This window comes from Narcine bancroftii, chromosome 3 (genome assembly GCF_036971445.1).
Source record: "Narcine bancroftii isolate sNarBan1 chromosome 3, sNarBan1.hap1, whole genome shotgun sequence".
NCBI lineage: Eukaryota > Metazoa > Chordata > Chondrichthyes > Torpediniformes > Narcinidae > Narcine > Narcine bancroftii.
Genome location: NC_091471.1, coordinates 40626796 through 40647616, shown reverse-complemented (window position 1 = coordinate 40647616; position 20821 = coordinate 40626796). Strand labels below are relative to the sequence as shown.

The window sequence follows — 20821 nt, the reverse complement described above, 5'->3', positions numbered from 1 at the left end:
TGGTTCATCCACAACAGAGCTCAATTAGAACTCATCAAATAGGCAAACTTAAAGACCTACTCCATATTTCAGATGACGGGAAAATGGCTGGGATGGGTGTGGTCTTTTGGGACCAAAATGGTTGATATTCAATATTATCATAATAATACAAGCTGTTAATTGCAGGTTTTTCAATGTTTTGGGCTTTCATTGCTTTAAACACATTAAAACGGTTGTGGGGGGAGGGGGGAAAAAGAGGTGAAAGGGGGAGGAGTGGCATTGCTCAGCAGGGAAAATATCACAGCTGTGCTCAGGCAGGACAGACCAGATGGCTCATCTATTGAGACTGTATTATAGACAGCCCAATAGTTAACTAAAATTGGAGGAGCAAATCTGCAGAGAGATAGGAGACAGCTGCAGGAAACACAAGGTTGTGCCAGTAGAGAATTTTAATTTTCCACATATTGACTGGGACTCCCATACAGTAAAAGAGCTGGATGGAGTTTGTCAAATATGTTCAGGAAAGTTTTAAAAATCAATATATAGAGGTACCAACTAGAGAGAATGCAATACTGGATCTCCTACTGGGGAATGAGACAGAACAGGTCGTAAGTGTAGTAAGTGTAAGGGAACAATTTGGGTCCAGAGATCATAATGCCATTAGTTTTGTTAATTATAGAGGAGAATAGGTCTGGGCATCTGGTTGAGATTCCAAATTGGAGAAAGGCAAATTCTGAGAAAATGAGAAAGGAACTAGAATGCATGGAATGGGACAAGTCGTTTTCAAGCAAGGATGTGAGAGTTAAGTGGAGGACCTTGAAAAGTGAAATCTGAGCATGGATCCTGAGCCCTATGCAGGATGGTACATCACCATTGTTTCCCCACTGAATTTTATAAAGAGTTAAGATGTTTTAATGCCCCTTCTTATGAAGGGGGTGGACCAAGCAGCGGAGACACACAGTCTCCTGGAGTCTTTCTCTATATCAATAATCATGGTGAATCCAAAAAAAGGCAGGGACCCATTGAATCCCACTTCGTATAGACCCATCTTGTTATTAAACACAGATTATAAAATCATTGCAGACATTGACCAATAGACTGGCAGAATATCTGCCGAAACTAACAAATCCAGACCAAGCTAAATTTATAGAAAGATAACAATCAGCAAACAACATAGCTAGATTGCTTAATATAGTAAATCTGGCACAGTTGGGGGTCGATCCAGGAGTGGCCGTAGCTTTGGATGCGGAAAAGGCCTTTGACAGATCGGAATGGAACTTTTTGTTCATGGTACTGAAGAAATTTGGATTGGGTCAAACACTTATTAATTGGGTGAGGACACTATGAAACTCCAAGCAAAAATTATTACAAATTGGCAGGTCTCCAGTGTTTTCTTTGAGCAGATCCAGTTGGCAGGATTATCCATTGTCCCCAGTGTTGTTTGTACTTGCAATTGAGCTACTAATGGAAGCCACTTGGCAGGATCCAGACATAAAGAAGTTCAGGGTGGGTCAGGTGGAACACAAGATCAACCTTTGCTGATGAGTTAGCATATTTGACAGACCCTAAGGGTATATTGGCCAAGGTGAGGACCACACTAGAGGAGTATGAGAAGATCTCAGGGTATAAATGAAATCTGGTCAAAAGTAATACTATGTCTTTGACAAATGGGGATTATAAACAATATCAACAGAGAAGTTGATTTAAATGGGTGCAAGAAGGCATTAAATAACAGAGGATAAAAGTGGACAAGGATTTGTGCAATTTATATAAATTTAATTAGCTCCCTTTGCTCTGGTAGATTGAGGAGGACCTTGCTAGATGGAGGACTTTGCCATAACGCTGGTGGGCAGAGTTAACTGTATCAGAATGAAGGTGATGCCAAGGTTCCAGTATCATTTTCAATTGTTACTCATTTCATTGCCACAGGGCTTTTTTACAGCACTCAATGTCAGGAGGTTCCTGTGGAACGATAAAGTGATTAGAAGCTCCATGGAAAAATTGATGTGGAACTATAATTTTGGGGGTTTAAAATTACCTGATTTCAAAAAATATTACTAAGCAGCCCAGGTAAGGTTTATCACCTTATTCTTTGAGGGAGTTTCTCCTCCCCCGGCCCCTGCCGCCACCTCTCCTGGGAACAAATTGGACTACATGTGGAAGGTGAAAAGATAACAGGGGAGTTTATATACAAATAGGACACTAAATCAATTTCAAGGAAAACGGATAACCCCATTCTAAAGCATGTACTTCAGATGTGGCAAACAATAAATCAATTTATTGGATGAAAGGTGGGGTTATCTCCCAAATCGCCTTTGACTTAGAACAACTTAATACCCTTGACTCTGGGTAATAAAATTCTGGACACCTGGTGCCAGAAGGGGATCAGGTGCATCAAGGATTGTTACAAGCAAAGGCAGCGCATGTCATTCAAGCAGTTGAGGAACAAATAAGATTTGTCTGATAAAACATTCTTCTGCTACCTGCAAATAAGATCTTTCTTAAGGGAAAAATTGGGACTATCATAGATATAGTACTGTGGAGATTCTAATTCGACAGGGTTATGTGTATAAATATATCTCGAAGATATATTACAAATTCCAAAGTGAGGGCCCAAAGCCAGGCTTGCACAGGTTGAGGGAGTCAGACTTGGGTACCACAACCAATGAAGAGTCGTGGTAAGACCTGTTTCTTGCATCAGTTGTACCTCACACCACAAAAATTACATAAAGCCAGAAATTTCAGAAATGTGCTCTAGGTGTGGTATGGAGGTTGGAACGTTTGTCCACTCCCCCTGGCTACGTACGAAGGTAAAATCTTTCTGGGAAGACCTGGGGACATTCTAAAAAAAATTACAAAAATGGATTTTCCACAAGATCTAGCAGTGTACCTTCTGGGAGACATTGGGGACATGAGTTTTAGACTGTTCAAATACCAAATTTTGTTCGTGAAGGTTGCCTTGGCAGTAACCAGGAAGTGTATAGCAGTTTTATGGAAGTTCGACTCTCAACTAAATACACGATGGAATATGGAAATGCATAATTGCGTTTCCCTGGAGAAAATCACATACAATCTAAGGAAGAAACATGACACATTCGTTAAGGTGTGGCAGCCCTACTTAAAAAATATTGGCACCTAGATTGATTTGTTCTCCCCCCACCCACTTCGAAATAGGGGTACAGTAGCAATCCAACCTAGAAGGGAAATGAATGTGAAGAAATAAGTGGGACATAACGCAGATGATGTGTTTCTTTCAGTTACATTGAGGTGTTTTTTTTACTTTTTTTTAAATTGTATCAATGTAATTTAATTGACTGAACTTTCAGTTGTACGAAGGTGGGGGGGAAGTGGGATGAGAGGATAAATACAGACTTTATATTACATAAATGTTGAAAAGAAATATATGGTTTGTTTGAATTTTACGTCCATAAAAATTAAAATAAAATATTTTTAAAAAGTGAAATTTTGAGAGTACAGAGTGTGAAAGAGTATATAGAAATGTTTTTGGGAGATAAATTGGGAAGGTTTGCTACAGTAGGTTACATGCAAACACTTTAAAACAGATCTCATTTAAAATACTGGAGCTCTGCCCCATGCTAGCCATATCAGCTCCACAACTTTTGCAAGAGCTTTGAAGGGTGCTCAAGGGACTTCACTAATGGATTGTTGTTTACAAAAGGCCACAGATGAAAGATCTTGTTGGAGCCGCAGATTGTCTGGAAGAGGACTTGTTGTTCTAAGAGAGTCATGTGGTTTTGCGAGCAGAGAGAGTCAAAGAGGCTTTCTCTCAGGGAGAGAGAGAGAGAGAGAGAGAGACAGACAGACAGACAGACAGACAGACACACACACACACACACACACACACACACACACACAGATCACTTCCACCGTGTTACAGCCAGCAGAAGCAACTGGGACTGGATCAGGTCAAGCTGGCAAGCTTTGGAAAGCCCCATTTTGGAAGATGGCTTGGTCAAAGCACTTGTGGTTCATTCAAGAGGAGAGGACTGGCTGTCTAATGTTTCACTTGGAAAATAAGAGAAACAAAAAGGAACTCGGTGGTGACCTGAAAGAATGGTTATCATCTGGAGAATCCTGAAGGGGCAAGTTTCGTCAGCAAGACACTGAAGTGGCTGATTAAAAAGGAACAACAAATCTCTCTCTGAAAACCAACAAGAACCTTACTGAGCGGTAACTATTTACCATTCAAGCACCAAAGCCTGGTGAACTTTATAAATGTTAAATTCTGTGCACAGTATAAGAATTGCCTGTAATCAGTAAACTTGGAGGAACGAGAAGTGAGATTGGACTGTGAACCAAAGAACTTTTCTGAACTTACACACACGTGCGCTTAGAATTAGAAGGGGGTTAAATTGGGTTAGTTAAGTTAAAGTTTGATTCTATTTTCATGATTAAAGATAATTATAAGCAACTTTTGTTTAAGGAACCATTTGTCTTGGTGAATATCTATTGCTGCTGGGTTTTGGGGTCCTCTGGGTTCGTATCAAGAGTGTGTATGTTCCTGTCAGGATTAAAGGCAAGGTTAGCAGGCATAGGGAACTTTGGTTTTCGAGGGATATTGGGGATCTGGTTCAAAATGAGACATGGGAAACATGGAGCAAATTAGGTACTTGAGAAGTATTTAAAAAAAGCAAAATTAAAACAACAAAAAAGAAATCAGGAAGGCTAAAAAAAAGACATGATGTTTCTACAGGTATATTAAGAGCAAAAGGATAGTATGGAAAAAGTTGGACACTTGAAGATCAAAGTGGTCAGCTTCATAGAGAGCCAAAAGAGATGGGGGAGACTTAAATGTAAAAACACAAAGCTGGAGAAACACAGCAGGTCAAGCAGTGTGCTTAATATAGCAAAGGTAAAAATACATAACCAACGTTCCAAGCTTGAGCCCTTTATCAAGGTTTTTTTTAAACTAATCAGTATTCACTCAGGAAACAGACACAGAGTTGTGGGAAGTAAGGGAAAACAAGCAAAGAGGTCATGGAACCTATACAGGTTAAAGAGCAGGAAGTTCTTGCTGTCTTAAAGTAAATAAGGATGGAGAAATCCCCAGGGCCTGACAAGATATTCCTGCGGACCTTGAGGGAGACTAGTGAAAAAGTTGCAAGGGCTCTGGTAGAAATATTTTAAAAGTCCTTTGCCACGGAGTGGTGCCAGAGGATTGGAGGGTAGCTCACGTTGTTCCAATGTTTAAAAAAAGCTTCCAAAACTAACCCTGGAATTATAGACCGGTGACCCTGTAGATAAATTATTGGAAGGTGGTCTAAGACATCAGATATACAATTATTTGGAAAGCCAGAAGTTAATTAGGGATAATCAACATGACTCTGCGCATGGCAGGTTGTGTATAACCAATCTTATAGAGTTTTTAGAGGTGGTTACCAGGAAAATTGACAAAGGAAAGGCTGCAGATGTTGCTTACATGGACTTTTGACTTTTGACATGCCTTTGACGTGCGTGGTCAAACATGGGAGGTTAGTCAGGAAAGTTCAGATGTGAGGTATTCATGGTGAAGTTGTGAACTGGATTTGACAATGGCTGGACAGGAGAATCCAGAGAGTAGTGGTGGATGATTGCTTCTAAGACTGGAGGACTGTGACTAGTGGTGTGCCTCTGGGATCAGTGCTGGGACCAATGTTGTTTGTCATCTATAATAATCTGGATGATAATGTGGTAAGTTTGGATCAGCAAGTTTGCAATTGACACTATGATTGGAGGTGTTGCGAACAGTGAAGAAGGTTTTCAAAGCTTGTAGAGGGATCTGGACCAGCTGGAAAAATGGGCCGAGAAATGGCAGATGGAATTTAATGCAGGCAAGGGTGAGGTGTTGCATTTTAGAAGGACAAACCAAGAAAGGACATACACGGTAAATGGAAGGGAACTGAGGAGTGCAGTAGAACAGAGGGATCTGGGAATACAGATACATAATTCCCTGAAAGTGGCATATTGGACTTATTGAGTATAGGAGTTAGGATGTTATGGGAAAGTTGTACAAGACATCGGTGAAGTCAAATTTGGAGTATTGGCTGCAGTTTTGGTTACCTAACTACAGGAAAGATATCAACAAGATAGACAGAGTTACAGGGAAAGGTTAAACAGGTTAGGACTTTATTCCCTGGAACGTAGAAGAATGAGGGAAGATTTGATAGAGGTATTTAAAATTATGAGGGGGATAGACAGAGTAAATGTAGAGAGGCTTTTTCCACTGAGGGTAGGTGAGATACAAACTAGAGGACATGGGTTAAGAGTTAAAAGTGGAAAAGTTTAGGGAGAAAATGAGGGGAAACTTCTTCACAGAGTTTTGGGTGTATGTAATGAGCTGTCAGCTGAAGAGGTGAATGTGGGCTCAGTTTTAACATTTAAGAAGAATTTGGACAGGGACATGGATGGGAGACGTATGGAAGATTATGGACTGGATGCAGGTCAGTGGGACTAGGCAAAAATAAATATTTCAGCGCAGACTAGGAGGGATGAAGGGGCCTGCTTCTGTGCTGTAATGTTCTATGGTTTGAATCTGAATTATCACCGAGACCAGAGTCCTGCATTTTTTAAAGAAAATATCAACAAGAGGTTCTAAAGCTTAGGATAAACAAATTCACCATTCCAGAAAGAATGTGGCATCATATGCATGGCAGTTACTCTAACTCCATCTCTGGAAGGCAGTTATTTTATCAATGTTTTGACCAGGACTATAATGAGTGATTTCAGTAGAATACAAACTAAACATCTGGAAGTACTTTCTCTGGAAGGACATATTTGTACAATTCTCCACTTTATTGGGTTGGTTCCAGTGCTGTAGCTTTATTGGAACAAGATGGTTGGAGCTGGCTTTGTGTAGAGCACATGCCTTCAGCATTACATCAAGAATATTATTGGGAGCCAAAGTTTTTGCTGCAATGACTATACTGATCATACTTTCAAATGGGATGGAACATTTCATACTGGGTTCCACAATGCTGGGAAATTCAGAATTAGCCCAAGTTGGATTACCTCTCAGTACTTCTGATTTTTTAAAAAAGTGTTCAAGCAGTCTGAATGCATTTAATGTATGGAATTTTTCAGATATATCAGATGAGCTTAGAGCACAGATCAATACCTGGAATTCTGTTATTGTAATCATGCAAATGAGGTTTAGGGCAGGGCAAGACTTGTATCTTAATGTTCAAGATGTGTCAAAGGGGAAGTGACACTACTCATTATCAAGAACATAACAACAATACTAAGACAGGATATCCTGGAGGGATTGTGTAATGAAGACAAATGGGTAAATGGTAAAGTATTGATAAACAGCTTAGGCCCACAATTCCCCAAAATTGAAAAAAAAAACAGGTAGACAGGAATGCCTGCCTTCATAGAATGTCCCAAGATTTTTATCCTGGAAAGATATTAGTGAACCAAATGCCAATATGGTAGTTTCTTGATCAATTTCACTGAAGCAAGGAGCTAATTCCAGGTTATTTCTTGATTTGAATCTGAATTAGTGGCTATATCATTTGTTCAGGGTGAGGGGGACAGGTGGAGGGAGAGGAAAACAGAAGCTGAAGATAAAACTGGCAGGTCAAAGTAGAAAAGTAGACAGGGGTATGGGGAGGGGCAGGGGAAAGCAAGATGTGAGACTGGTTACTGGAAGAGCAGAGGACAAGGTTGGAGTGGATAATGAGGTAATGGCTGAGAAGGTTGAAGTGGAGAAAAGGAGAAACAGGATAAAGTTTGACAAAGTGACCCAAGAGTTCACAAGTCCTTCAACAAAAAGTTTTCCATCATTTTCAAGCCTCCAGGCTCAAAACAACCGTGGGGTGCCACACCTTTACTGTGGCAATGATCAGGACCCAGATTCAAATCCTGTGCTGTCTGTAATTAATTTGTATGTTCTCCCTATGTCTGCGTGAGCTTTCCATGGGTACTACGCATTCCTCCCACCATTTGAAACATACCTGGGGTGTAAGTTAATTAGGTGTGAATTGGGCCGAAATGGCCTGTTACCGTGCTATATGTCTGCATTTAAAATGACTCTATGCAAGATGAATACAAAAAAATGTTGGAGATATTCAGCAGCTAGCAGAATCTGTAGTGAGAGAAAACGTTTGTCAGGTTGATATCTTCAAGAAAAGTCCTGCAGGGTGTGTCCAGCATTTTCTGTTTTAATTTCAGCATCTGTGCTTTTTGTTTGGCTTTGAGAAGGCTGAAGACAAACTTCTCTGTGAAGCATTCAAGTACACTATTTAATTCTCATGACAATTCATGATGTGTAAAGAACATTTGTTAAAAAAAAAAGGTAATTCTAAAGTTAGTCTCATATTATCAACTAAAACTATTGTCCTCAAGTGATTAAACTCCAAAGATGTATCATTTGGAATTTGTCCAATATTTAAGAAATGAAACTGCATTGGAAAGAAGAGACATCTCATCAGAAATGAGCAATACCTGGAGGAGATAAAATTAAAACAAAAACCAGCAATAATGCCAGTGTATTTTTTAAAAAAAACTATAGAAGATACTTCAAAAATCATCCTATGTTAAGCCAACAGAGCAGCTAATCCAATTTGACAAACCTTAATGTATGCACTTGGGTAAATCTTATGAACGGCATCTCCAGGTGCACGCCCAGCTTCTCGATCCAAATAGTAGCTCTGCACAAAAACTGCATGATCGCTTAAACATCGTACCCAAACGTCTCCTTCCCCTTTGCACTCTAACTGCACGCCTTTTCCAATGTGTAACCTGGCAAAAATCAAACCAAGGTTGTTTAAATATATGTTAAAGGAAATAAAAGGAAGGAAGGTTATGAGAATTTATAAGCCTGTACTAAAAGTGGAAGGTGGAAATCTGTAAAGTGGAAATATCATGCGAACCATTTGTGTGAAAATTTTAAAATATTTTTCGCTTGACTGAGGAGGAGAACACATGTAGAAATGTCTGCCTTTTTATGAACTGGTTTGGTTTAATTAGGCATGAATAAAGGTAAAGGTTCCATTATTGTAATAATTCATTTAGAATGTAACATGCATGAAATTCTTTGTCTTTTGTCTTCCATAAGGTAGACAGAGTCTCCAGCACCCCTCACAGAAACCTATAGTACCAGGTGTTCCTAGCCAGTCTCCCCTACTGACCAGGCCTGAGCCTGCTTAGTTTTTGAGATCACTCTATCTCATGCGATTACGCTTAAAAGGACAAGAAACAGCTCAGTGGAGGAAAATGGCTGGTCAATATTTTTAATTCAGATGCTGCATCAGGACTGCTTTTCAAAAAAAAACCCAGAGGCTTGGAGATGTGGATAATTTCCACGGGCACCATTTCAGTACTTAGCAGCCTTCCTGAATCCATGATCCATTTTATTTGCAAACGCATTCCAGTTCACACTGCCTGATTTCATTTTATCCACCACTACCCTGGCTTTCCAAAATCATTAATTTTCTCAATAATTACCAAAAATATGCCATAAGAATCTATTGGTCATCAATTCAGAAAAGTGGAATGAATAAAAAGTACATTTTTTTACATCAATTATTAATATTGATGCATGCAACCTCGTCCTTTAATCAAAGACTAAATCCTCAACATTGATCCCCAAAGCACTCCACTAGTTAGAACTTGGTTAATTGTTTAGCTTCGCACCTTAAAATTATCCATTTATCCCTACTCTGTTATCTATCTGTGAAAGCATATAAAAATCTCAACCATTTAAGTTCTGAAATAACGCTATAAGCTTTTATGCGCCTCTCATCAAATACTGTTTGAAATTCCAAAAATATTGTATCGACTGCCTCTTCTTTATCTACTTGGGTAGATCTCAATCATGAAGTAGACAAGTGACCAGTATTTCAATGTTGAATATTAATCTATTTCTCCATATAGCAATCAGCATGTCATTTTAGTGCTTTCATAGGAAATATTTTTTAAATGTGGGCTTATTCAAAATATAGTTTTTAAGAGGAAAAATGATTTGGAGGGGATTTGCTTAGGTTTTCCTGGATAGAAAGAGAAGATAAAGAAGCTGTTGTGTGAAATTGTGACGTTTAGGAATCAGTGACCTTCTAAAAAGAGAAAAATGTTAGATATAGGGAAAACTAAGTTAGCTAATACACAAAGCATTATTTTGTTCCAAGAAAAATATAAGACAAAAATTACATGGGCTTGATGTTGGAGAATTTCCATCTGCTAAATCAATCAGTGGATTCAATGGTCAACACTGAAACCATTTTAAGCTCCAGTTCCTGGACACTCAGTAAGTAAGCCCTGGCCTAAACGGAACCTGGTACAAGCTGCATTAATTTTGCCAGTTTTATAGTTCCCTCTCCATGAAAATAGCAGGGCGGATAATTGTGGAGACACCTCTTTGGTGTTAATGAAATGTTCCTGAATTAATTAAGCCATCAGAAATATATATTAACTTCTGCTTGTTTTTTTAAAAAGCTTTGAAATACTGCGCAATCAGGATATTCAACTATCTATTTGCTTTCCAATTGATTTTTTACCTGGCTCTTTCAATGGCTTCAGTTCTGTGAACATTGGAAAGCTGGCCCAAGCAGAAGCGATCACCTCCTGAAGGATCCACGTATCCATCCACAGTAACCACAGGGCAGCTAGATGGCACCTTAAATGTCTCTCCAACTTGCACGTCCATCTCGAAATAGGCAATAGAGCACCAGTATTCAGGAACTAGAAAATGGATTAATGCATGGATGAAATACTTTTAAGATTTTAAATAATATTAGACAGAGAGCAGGAATAAAAATTGCATTGTAAACCAACAAATTTAAATAGACAACCATTTTTTTAAATGTTCAATTCTTCGAATTTGGGAAGGGGGTGGTGGAAAATCACAGAATTGCACAATCACCATATCAGGCTTATTGCTTGTCAAATCAATCATCAGTTTTAAATGTGGGGGTGAAAATTACACTGGACAACAAAGATTTTGCTTCCTGAACATTTTTGGGTGTATTCTGAGGATTTCAGAATCAGAATTTATTGTCATGAATAAGTTATGAAATTCAGTGTTTTGCGGCAGCGTCATACTGTAAACATTCATATTCTTCTTTGGCTTGGCTTCGCGGACGAAGATTTATGGAGGGGGTAAAAAGTCCACGTCAGCTGCAGGCTCGTTGGTGGCTGACAAGTCCGATGCGGGACAGGCAGACACGATTGCAGCGGTTGCAAGGGAAAATTGGTTGGTTGGGGTTGGGTGTTGGGTTTTTCCTCCTTTGCCTTTTGTCAGTGAGGTGGGCTCTGCGGTCTTCTTCAAAGGAGGTTGCTGCCCGCCAAACTGTGAGGCGCCAAGATGCACGGTTTGAGGCGTTATCAGCCCACTGGCGGTGGTCAATGTGGCAGGCACCAAGAGATTTCTTTAGGCAGTCCTTGTACCTTTTCTTTGGTGCACCTCTGTCACGGTGGCCAGTGGAGAGCTCGCCATATAATACGATCTTGGGAAGGCGATGGTCCTCCATTCTGGAGACGTGACCCATCCAGCGCAGCTGGATCTTCAGCAGCGTGGACTCGATGCTGTCGACCTCTGCCATCTCGAGTACTTCGACGTTAGGGGTGTAAGCGCTCCAATGGATGTTGAGGATGGAGTGGAGACAACGCTGGTGGAAGCGTTCTAGGAGCCGTAGGTGGTGCCGGTAGAGGACCCATGATTCGGAGCCGAACAGGAGTGTGGGTATGACAACGGCTCTGTATACGCTTATCTTTGTGAGGTTTTTCAGTTGGTTGTTTTTCCAGACTCTTTTGTGTAGTCTTCCAAAGGCGCTATTTGCCTTGGCGAGTCTGTTGTCTATCTCATTGTCGATCCTTGCATCTGATGAAATGGTACAGCCGAGATAGGTAAACTGGTTGACCGTTTTGAGTTTTGTGTGCCCGATGGAGATGTGGGGGGGCTGGTAGTCATGGTGGGGAGCTGGCTGATGGAGGACCTCAGTTTTCTTCAGGCTGACTTCCTGGCCAAACATTTTGGCAGTTTCCGCAAAGCAGGACGTCAAGCGCTGAAGAGCTGGCTCTGAATGGGCAACTAAAGCGGCATCATCTGCAAAGAGTAGTTCACGGACAAGTTTCTCTTGTGTCTTGGTGTGAGCTTGCAGGCGCGTCAGATTGAAGAGACTGCCATCCGTGCGGTACCGGATGTAAACAGCGTCTTCATTGTTGGGGTCTTTCATGGCTTGGTTCAGCATCATGCTGAAGAAGATTGAAAAGAGGGTTGGTGCCAGAACACAGCCTTGCTTCACGCCATTGTTAATGGAGAAGGGTTCAGAGAGCTCATTGCTGTATCTGACCCGTCCTTGTTGGTTTTCGTGCAGTTGGATAATCATGTTGAGGAACTTTGGGGGACATCCGATGCGCTCTAGTATTTGCCAAAGCCCTTTCCTGCTCACGGTGTCGAAGGCTTTGGTGAGGTCAACAAAGGTGATGTAGAGTCCTTTGTTTTGTTCTCTGCACTTTTCTTGGAGCTGTCTGAGGGCAAAGACCATGTCAGTGGTTCCTCTGTTTGCGCGAAAGCCGCACTGTGATTCTGGGAGAATATTCTCGGCGACACTAGGTATTATTCTATTTAGTAGAATCCTAGCGAAGATTTTGCCTGCAATGGAGAGCAACGTGATTCCCCTGTAGTTTGAGCAGTCTGATTTCTCGCCTTTGTTTTTGTACAGGGTGATGATGGTGGCATCACGAAGATCCTGAGGCAGTTTACCTTGGTCCCAACAAAGCTTGAAAAACTCATGCAGTTTGGCATGCAGAGTTTTGCCGCCAGCCTTCCAGACTTCTTGGGGGGATTCCATCCATACCTGCTGCTTTGCCACTTTTCAGTTGTTCGATTGCCTTATATGTCTCATCCAGGGTGGGAACCTCATCCAGCTCTAGCCTTAGGGCTGTTGAGGGCTACACACTATACTGGTCTGGCAAGCCTTCGGATGAACGACGCCTATCTGGTGTAGGCTTCATGGTCAAGAGCTTCATTGCCTCCAAACTCAAAAACCTTCCGACAGGCCTCTCGGACCGAATCATGTCCATGCGACTCCCACTTCAAAACAAGCGTCACATCACCCTCATTAGTGTCTATGCTCCAACCCTCCAGGCGGAACCAGCAGAAAAGAACAAGTTCTACACCGACCTGCGCAACCTCATCCAACGTACCCCTACAGCCGACAAGGTTGTCATCCTGGGCGACTTCAACGCTCGTGTCGGCAAAGACTCAGAAACCTGGCCAGGAATCCTGGGCAAGCATGGCGTCGGCAAGTGCAACGACAATGGGCGCCTCCTGTTGGAGCTCTGCGCAGAACAGCGACTTGTCATTACAAACACCCTTTTTCAGCAGAGGGACAGCCTTAAGACCACCTGGATGCATCCCCGATCCAAACACTGGCACCTCCTGGACTACATCCTGGTGCGAGAAAGTGACAAACAAGATGTGCTCCACACCAGGGTCATGCCTAGCGCGGAATGCCACACTGACCACCGGCTGGTTCGCTGCAAGCTCAACCTTCACTTCAAGCCAAAGCCCAGGAACAATAAAGCCCCCAGAAAGAGGTTCAATGTTGGAAACCTGCAGTCAGACGAAGCGAGAGGAAACTTCCAGGCAAACCTCAAAGCAAAGCTCGACGTTGCAACCCGCCTCACGGACCCGTCCCCTGAAACCCTCTGGGATCAGTTGAAGACTACCATACTGCAATCCACTGAAGAGGTACTGGGCTTCTCCTCCAGGAAAAACAAGGACTGGTTTGACAAAAACAGCCAGGAAATCCAGGAGCTGCTGGCAAAGAAGCGAGCTGCCCACCAGGCTCACCTTACAAAGCCGTCCTGTCCAGAGAAGAAACAAGCCTTCCGTCGCGCATGCAGCCATCTTCAGCGCAAACTCCGGGAGATCCAAAATGAGTGGTGGACTAGCCTCGCCAAACGAACCCAGCTCAGCGCGGACATTGGCGACTTCAGGGGTTTCTACGAGGCTCTAAAGGCTGTGTACGGCCCCTCACCCCAAGTCTAAAGCCCGCTGCGCAGCTCAGACGGCAAAGTCCTCCTCAGCGACAAGATCTCCATCCTCAACCGATGGTCAGAACACTTCCAATCTCTTTTCAGTGCCAACCGCTCAGTCCAAGATTCCGCCCTGCTCCAGCTCCCTCAACAGCCCCTAAGGCTAGAGCTGGAAACATTCATATTATAAACATCTTAAAACAATATTATAAATTAAAAAATTTAAATAGTAGTGCATGAAAAGTAAGGCAGTGTCTTTGGTTTATTGATTATTGAGGAATCTGATGGCAGCAGGGAAGAAACTGTCCTTGTGCCATTGAGTATTCGTCTTTAGCTCTTATACCTTTTTCCCGATGGTAGCAGAGTGAAGAGGGGTGGCTTGAGTGGTGGGAGTCTTTGAGGATAGAGGCTGCTTTTTTAAAGACACTGCCTCATGTAAATGTCCTTGATGGAGTGAAGTCTGGTGCCTTGATGTAGCAGGCTGAGTTAACACCCCTCTGCAGTTTATTTTTGACCTGAAAGTTGGCGCCTCCATACCAGGCAGTGATGCAATCAGCCAGAATGATCTCCAAGGTACACCTGTAGAAATTTCCTCAGACACCTCACAAAGTATAGCCACTGATGAGCTTCATTTGTGATTGCCTCAACATGGAGGCTCCACACAGATCCTCGGACCCAGGAATTTGAAGTTCTTGATCCTCTCCACTACTTAACCCTCGATGAGGACTGGGTTGTGTTCCCCTGACTTCCTTCTGAAGTCCACAATCATCTCCTTGGTTTTGCTAACGTTGAACACAAGGCTGTTGTCATTACACCATTCAACGAGCTGATTCATCTCCCTCCTGTACGCTTCCTCATTGCCGTTTATGATTCTGCCAACAACTGTGGTGTCATCGGCAAACTTGCAGATAGCATTGGAATTGTGCCTGGCTATACAGTCATGGGTGTATAATGAGTAGAGCAGTGAACATCTTGGGGTAAGCCTGTGTTGATAATCAGTGAGGAGGAGACATTGTTTCCAATTCATACTGACGTGGTCTTCCGATGAGAAAGTCAACGATCCAGTTGCACAGTGGAGTATAGAGGCCTAGAGGTTGTAGCTTCTTGACCAGCTCTGAGGGAATAATGATATCGAAGTCCGAGCTATAGTCGAAAAAGAACAGTTGTATGTATGAATTGCTGTTTTCGAGGTGATCCAGAGCCGAATGGAGAACCGGCAAAATTACATCTGCTTTGGAGCAATTGTGATCGTGAAAATCACCTTAAAATTTTCCAATCGCATACCATTTTTTAGATATAATTTACTTTTGTGATTTCCTGTCATATTTTAAGACTACTAGCATATTTCCCAAAACGCAAGCTGTTTGGGCATGCACTCAATGCAGGTGCTATGCAAGGCTGGGCAAGCTTGGTCGGGATAGATGTAGACAGGCATTACATTGATATAAATTGAGCACATGTTGATGTGCATATTCTTCAGGTAATAGTATAGCAAGTGCACTTAATAGCATTTATTGTCTTCAGAAAGATTCAATGCAGCAGAAATATCTCATCAATGCCGCAAGAGCTACGATACAATCTGTTATATTTGTGGCAAATGTACACTTAAAGGTTAACGATGTAGCATGACTGCACTTATTATGAAAGCCTATTAAGCTCTACTTTGGTTGTAAAATAGGTGACCAAGACAAACCCTGGGGTCCTCACATTTGTAGTGGAACATGTGCAGTCAACCTGAAAGCTTGCGTCAGCGTACTTATGCAATTAAACATGCTAAATTCAATTAAAGTTCATTTAGTATTTTTCCAACGTCCTACGTGATGCAGAAAATCTGAAATAGAGAATCTGTGTTCAGCTTTCACCATTTTTTTTCAGGAAGCAAAGCTTTTGGAAAAAAATGTCCAGTGTTACAGGAGAAAAAGACCACTTAAATCCACTACTCTTTCACTACTAGATCAGAATTCAAAGTGATGGGACGAGTTTCTTGACAATATGAAGGGCTACAATCATAAATACATCATGCATGTTGCATGTATTACCCAGACCTCACAACTGGTCATACCCAGGAAGCATTGCACCCTAATTGCAGCAATTTAGGACCATTCACATCAAACATCAACAAAAGCATATTTCCACCAGAATAGATTAAAGTTTACCGAAAAAAGTGACTGCACGCGTAACGGCCAAACTAAGGCAGTGCATGGTTAAGACCTATTTACTGTTAGAGATAGGACCTCCTCAGCAAGCCCCTTCACATATCATAAATTAATAATGATCCATCTTTTAACTGTGATGACTGGTGAATTTAAGATGCCTATGAATATCGTGAACAGCAGATATGGAAGTCTCTTCTACCTCTTTCAAAGCAATCTAAAGGAAGAGTTAATTGTAATAAGCATAAAGAATTCGAGGAGATTTGGTATGTCGAAAGATATTCTGTCAAACTTCTACAAGTGCACTGTTGAATTATATCCCCCCCCACCCCCCCATTCTCCTAAATTCAAATGAATTAAGGCCAAAAATTGTAAATCCTCCTCATGATAACTCTTTCATTCCCAGAATCATCATTGTGTATACTTCCTTTGAACCCTCTCCAATGTTAGCACATCCTTTCTTAAATAAGGAGCCCAAACTGCTCACAATGTTCCATGGGAGGTCTCACCAGTTCCTTGAAAGCCATGATATCAGTGACCCCAAAGATAAGATCCTAATACACAATTTACAACAATGGAACCTTTGATTAAATCTGGAAAATGGCACTGTGGCTGCTTTCCACCTTACAATAACCCAGATATATAGTTCTGCATGATGAGAACAAGCTGTAAAAGACAAACCAAAATCGCTCAGCGTTACAGAGATTCACTGTGTGGCCTTGAATGCGATTCCTAGAGAACTCAGTAGCAAGTTTGGATCCTGGGTTGAGATCATCAGGAAACCAGAGATTTACCAGCTTTCATCCCCGCATTTGGCAAATTTTGCAGCAGTAAACTGCATATTGAAGTGTCTCAGAGAAGTCACACTAAACCACCTCTCAACAATAAACTTAGATAGTGTCGGTCAAAACACAGAAATGCTGGAGGAACTCAGCTGGTCTTGCAGCATCCATAGAAGGTAAAAATATATTTCTGGCATTTGGGCCTGAGCCATTCCTCATGTTGCGATGTGGTGAGACTGGCTGAGTTTCTCCAGGATTTCTGTGTTTTAACTACAATCATGGTGTCTGCAGGGTTTCATAGAACCATAGAACATTACAGCACAAAAACAAGCCACTTCAACCCTTCTAATCTGCGCTGAACCATTTTTTTTGCCTAGTTCCACTGACCTGCACCCAGTCCATAGCCCTCCATACATCTTCCATCCATGTACCTGTCCAAGTACTTCTTCTGAAGCCAGGGCAACATCCAAATAAATCTTCTCTGCACTCTTTCTATCTTAATGATATCTTTACTGTAGTTAGATGACCAAAACTGCAGACAATACTCCGAATTTGGCTTCACCATTCTTATACAACTTTACCATAACATTCCAGTTCCTATACTCAATACAGGTATACCCTGCTTTATAAAACTAGAGCATTCCTATGAAATGGCGTAAAACAAAGACCCATTCACTACGATTGAAAGCTATTTTATTAGAAGTGAAAACCCATTCAAATCCTTCCGTAAAAGTGAACACAACTTTCTCCTTAAAAGCAAATTTTTGTAATTCGAGTATTTGTAAAGCAGGATATACCTATACTTTGATTTATAAAGGCCAATATGCCATAGCTCTCTTTACAACCCTATCTACCTGTGACACCACTGTATTATGGATCTTTTTTCCTATGTCCCTCTGTTCTACCATATTCCTCAGTGCCCTACCATTCACCGTACACATCCGTTCTTTGTTTGTCCTTCCAAAATGCAACACCTCACATTTGTCTGCATAAAAAATCTGCAAACTTGCAAATCCAATTTACCACAGTATCATCCAGATCATTGATGTAGATGACAAACAACAATGGTCCCACACCAATCCCTGAGGCACACCACTAGTCACAGGCCTCCAGTCTGAGAAGCCATCATCCACCACTACTCTCTGGCTTTTCCCGTCCAGCCACTTTCGAATCCAGTTCACTACTTCACCATGAATACCTAACATCTGAACCTTCCTAACCTCCCATGTGGAACCTTCTCAGAGGCCTTACTAAACTCCATGTAGACAACATCCACAGCCTTTCCTTTGTCAACTTTTCTGGTAACCTCCTCAAAAAACTTAGACCCAGATGTGGCAGAAATAGACGCAACTATAAGATTTAAGAAATATTTGCTGCTGCATAGGGAGTTCCAGGATTTCAACATATTCAGACGAACAGTGATGGATTTTAAAATTAGGATTGTGAGGAAAAGGACTTGTAACTGGTGATTCCCCTTATGCTAGTTTCCTCTGTCATTCTCAGCAGCAGAGATCATGAAGCTGGCAGATAAGCCTAGGCATGGGTCTGCAGGGCAGTTTGCATGTTCCTTGGAATGGATTCCTGTAATTTTCCAATAGCCAACATTAATTGGCCTACAATTACTTGATTTATCTATTATTCATTTCTAAACAATGACACAATGTACAGCAATTCTAATACTCCAGCAGCCAAGGTAGTGTAAAATAGTGACAAAGTCTCCAGAATTTCTTTCCCTACGTCTGTTAACAACTTGAGATTTTACTGTCAGTTTTCTTAGCCTCATCCCCCCCATTTACTTTTTGAAAATTACCTTTTAATTTTATACCTACCCTTGCTTTACTTTTCTCAGCTTTCAGCAGCATTAAGTTACTTGTGTCAGACATAAGTTTTCTTTTTTGCCTTCCCTCACACGCAACGCATAGGGTGGAAGGCAAAAAAAGTTTATTGTAAGAAGAAATGATGGTACAGGGCAATACAAGCCAAAAAATGGGACCAAGATCTATCTAAGAAAAATTATGATCTGGCATAATCTTTCTTTGGCTTGGCTTCGTGGACGAAGATTTATGGAGGGGTAAATGTCCACGTCAATAAAACACTGTAAACTAACATGGCTGCCTTCTGAACTTTCGGTTCAGAAATTTCGGTGAAATTTCGGTTACAGATTTTGATTCTTTTCACAGTTCTTCCTGGCTCACCTATTTCTTCACATGCCCACATTTTGGCTACTGATTTTAAGATTCTTTTCACAGTTCTTCCCGGCTCACCTATTTCTTCACATGCCCACATTTCGGTTACTGATTTTAAGATTCTTTTCACAGTTCTTCCTGGCTCACCTATTTCTTCACATGCCCACATTTTCCTTGCATCACCTTTTTTAAAATTTCAACTCATATATTCCTTTATATTTTCTCCTCTCCTCTTTTGTTGCATTTTAAAACTTGATCTCTAACTTTTACCATGTGATGAAATGTTAATTCCTTCTCTTCACAAATGCTGGCAGAAAACTGATGATTTGTTTTTGTTTTTTGAATTGGTTTGATTCTTACCAGATAGATGGCATTGAAAGTTTGCCTGAAATATTTCATTTTGTAAATACATAAAAATTTGATATCCTTACTACTGAAACTTAAAGCAATACAGATGAACATTTCAAAAAATCCATTAAAACTCAACAGAGACTACGAACAAACTTTCAAATTAGACAGATGGATGCTACGAAAATACAAGGAGAGCTCAATGATTTTTGCAATACATCAAATCCGCATAAAAAGTCAACCCATCTAGTCCACAAGTGTGTGTCACAAATGGATGTAATGGGAGGCTGAACTGCAGAAGTTTAGTCGCTACATTTTTCTTTGGCTTGGCTTCGCGGACGAAGATTTATGGAGGGGGTAAAAAGTCCACGTCAGCTGCAGGCTCGTTTGTGGCTGACCAGTCCGATGCGGGACAGGCAGACACGATTGCAGCGGTTGCAAGGGAAAATTGGTTGGTTGGGGTTGGGTGTTGGGTTTTTCCTCCTTTGCCTTTTGTCAGTGAGGTGGGCTCTGCGGTCTTCTTCAAAGGAGGCTGCTGCCCGCCAAACTGTGAGGCGCCAAGATGCACGGTTTGAGGCGTTATCAGCCCACTGGCGGTGGTCAATGTGGCAGGCACCAAGAGATTTCTTTAGGCAGTCCTTGTACCTTTTCTTTGGTGCACCTCTGTCACGGTGGCCAGTGGAGAGCTCGCCATATAATACGATCTTGGGAAGGCGATGGTCCTCCATTCTGGAGACGTGACCCATCCAGCGCAGCTGGATCTTCAGCAGCGTGGACTCGATGCTGTCGACCTCTGCCATCTCGAGTACCTCGACGTTAGGGGTGTGAGCGCTCCAATGGATGTTGAGGATGGAGCGGAGACAACGCTGGTGGAAGCGTTCTAGGAGCCGTAGGTGGTGCCGGTAGAGGACCCATGATTCGGAGCCGAACAGGAGTGTGGGTATGACAACGGCTCTGTATACGCTTATCCTTGTGAGGTTTTTCAGTTGGTTGTTTTTCCAGACTCTTTTGTGTAGTCTTCCAAAGGCGCTATTTGCCTTGGCGAGTCTGTTGTCTATCTCATTGTCGATCCTTGCATCTGATGAAATGGTGCAGCCGAGATAGGTAAACTGGTTGACCGTTTTGAGTTTTGTGTGCCCGATGGAGATGTGGGGGGGCTGGTAGTCATGGTGGGGAGCTGGCTGATGGAGGACCTCAGTTTTCTTCAGGCTGACTTCCTGGCCAAACATTTTGGCAGTTTCCGCAAAGCAGGACGTCAAGCGCTGAAGAGCTGGCTCTGAATGGGCAACTAAAGCGGCATCATCTGCAAAGAGTAGTTCACGGACAAGTTTCTCTTGTGTCTTGGTGTGAGCTTGCAGGCGCGTCAGATTGAAGAGACTGCCATCCGTGCGGTACC

General features: G+C 41.9%; 1 protein-coding gene across 4 annotated transcripts in view; it reads right to left on the bottom strand.

Moving 5' to 3' along the window:
* smad4b (SMAD family member 4b) overlaps window positions 1-20821 on the bottom strand; it is a 179902-nt gene that overhangs the window by 40842 nt on the left and 118239 nt on the right. For all 4 annotated transcript variants that reach the window (XM_069923907.1, XM_069923908.1, XM_069923905.1 and 1 more), the window contains exons 9-10: window positions 10473-10656; window positions 8550-8718 (exon numbers count right to left, since the gene is read on the bottom strand). In XM_069923907.1, the coding sequence (XP_069780008.1) occupies window positions 8550-8718; window positions 10473-10656 (353 nt within the window). The remainder of the gene's footprint in view (window positions 1-8549; window positions 8719-10472; window positions 10657-20821) is intronic.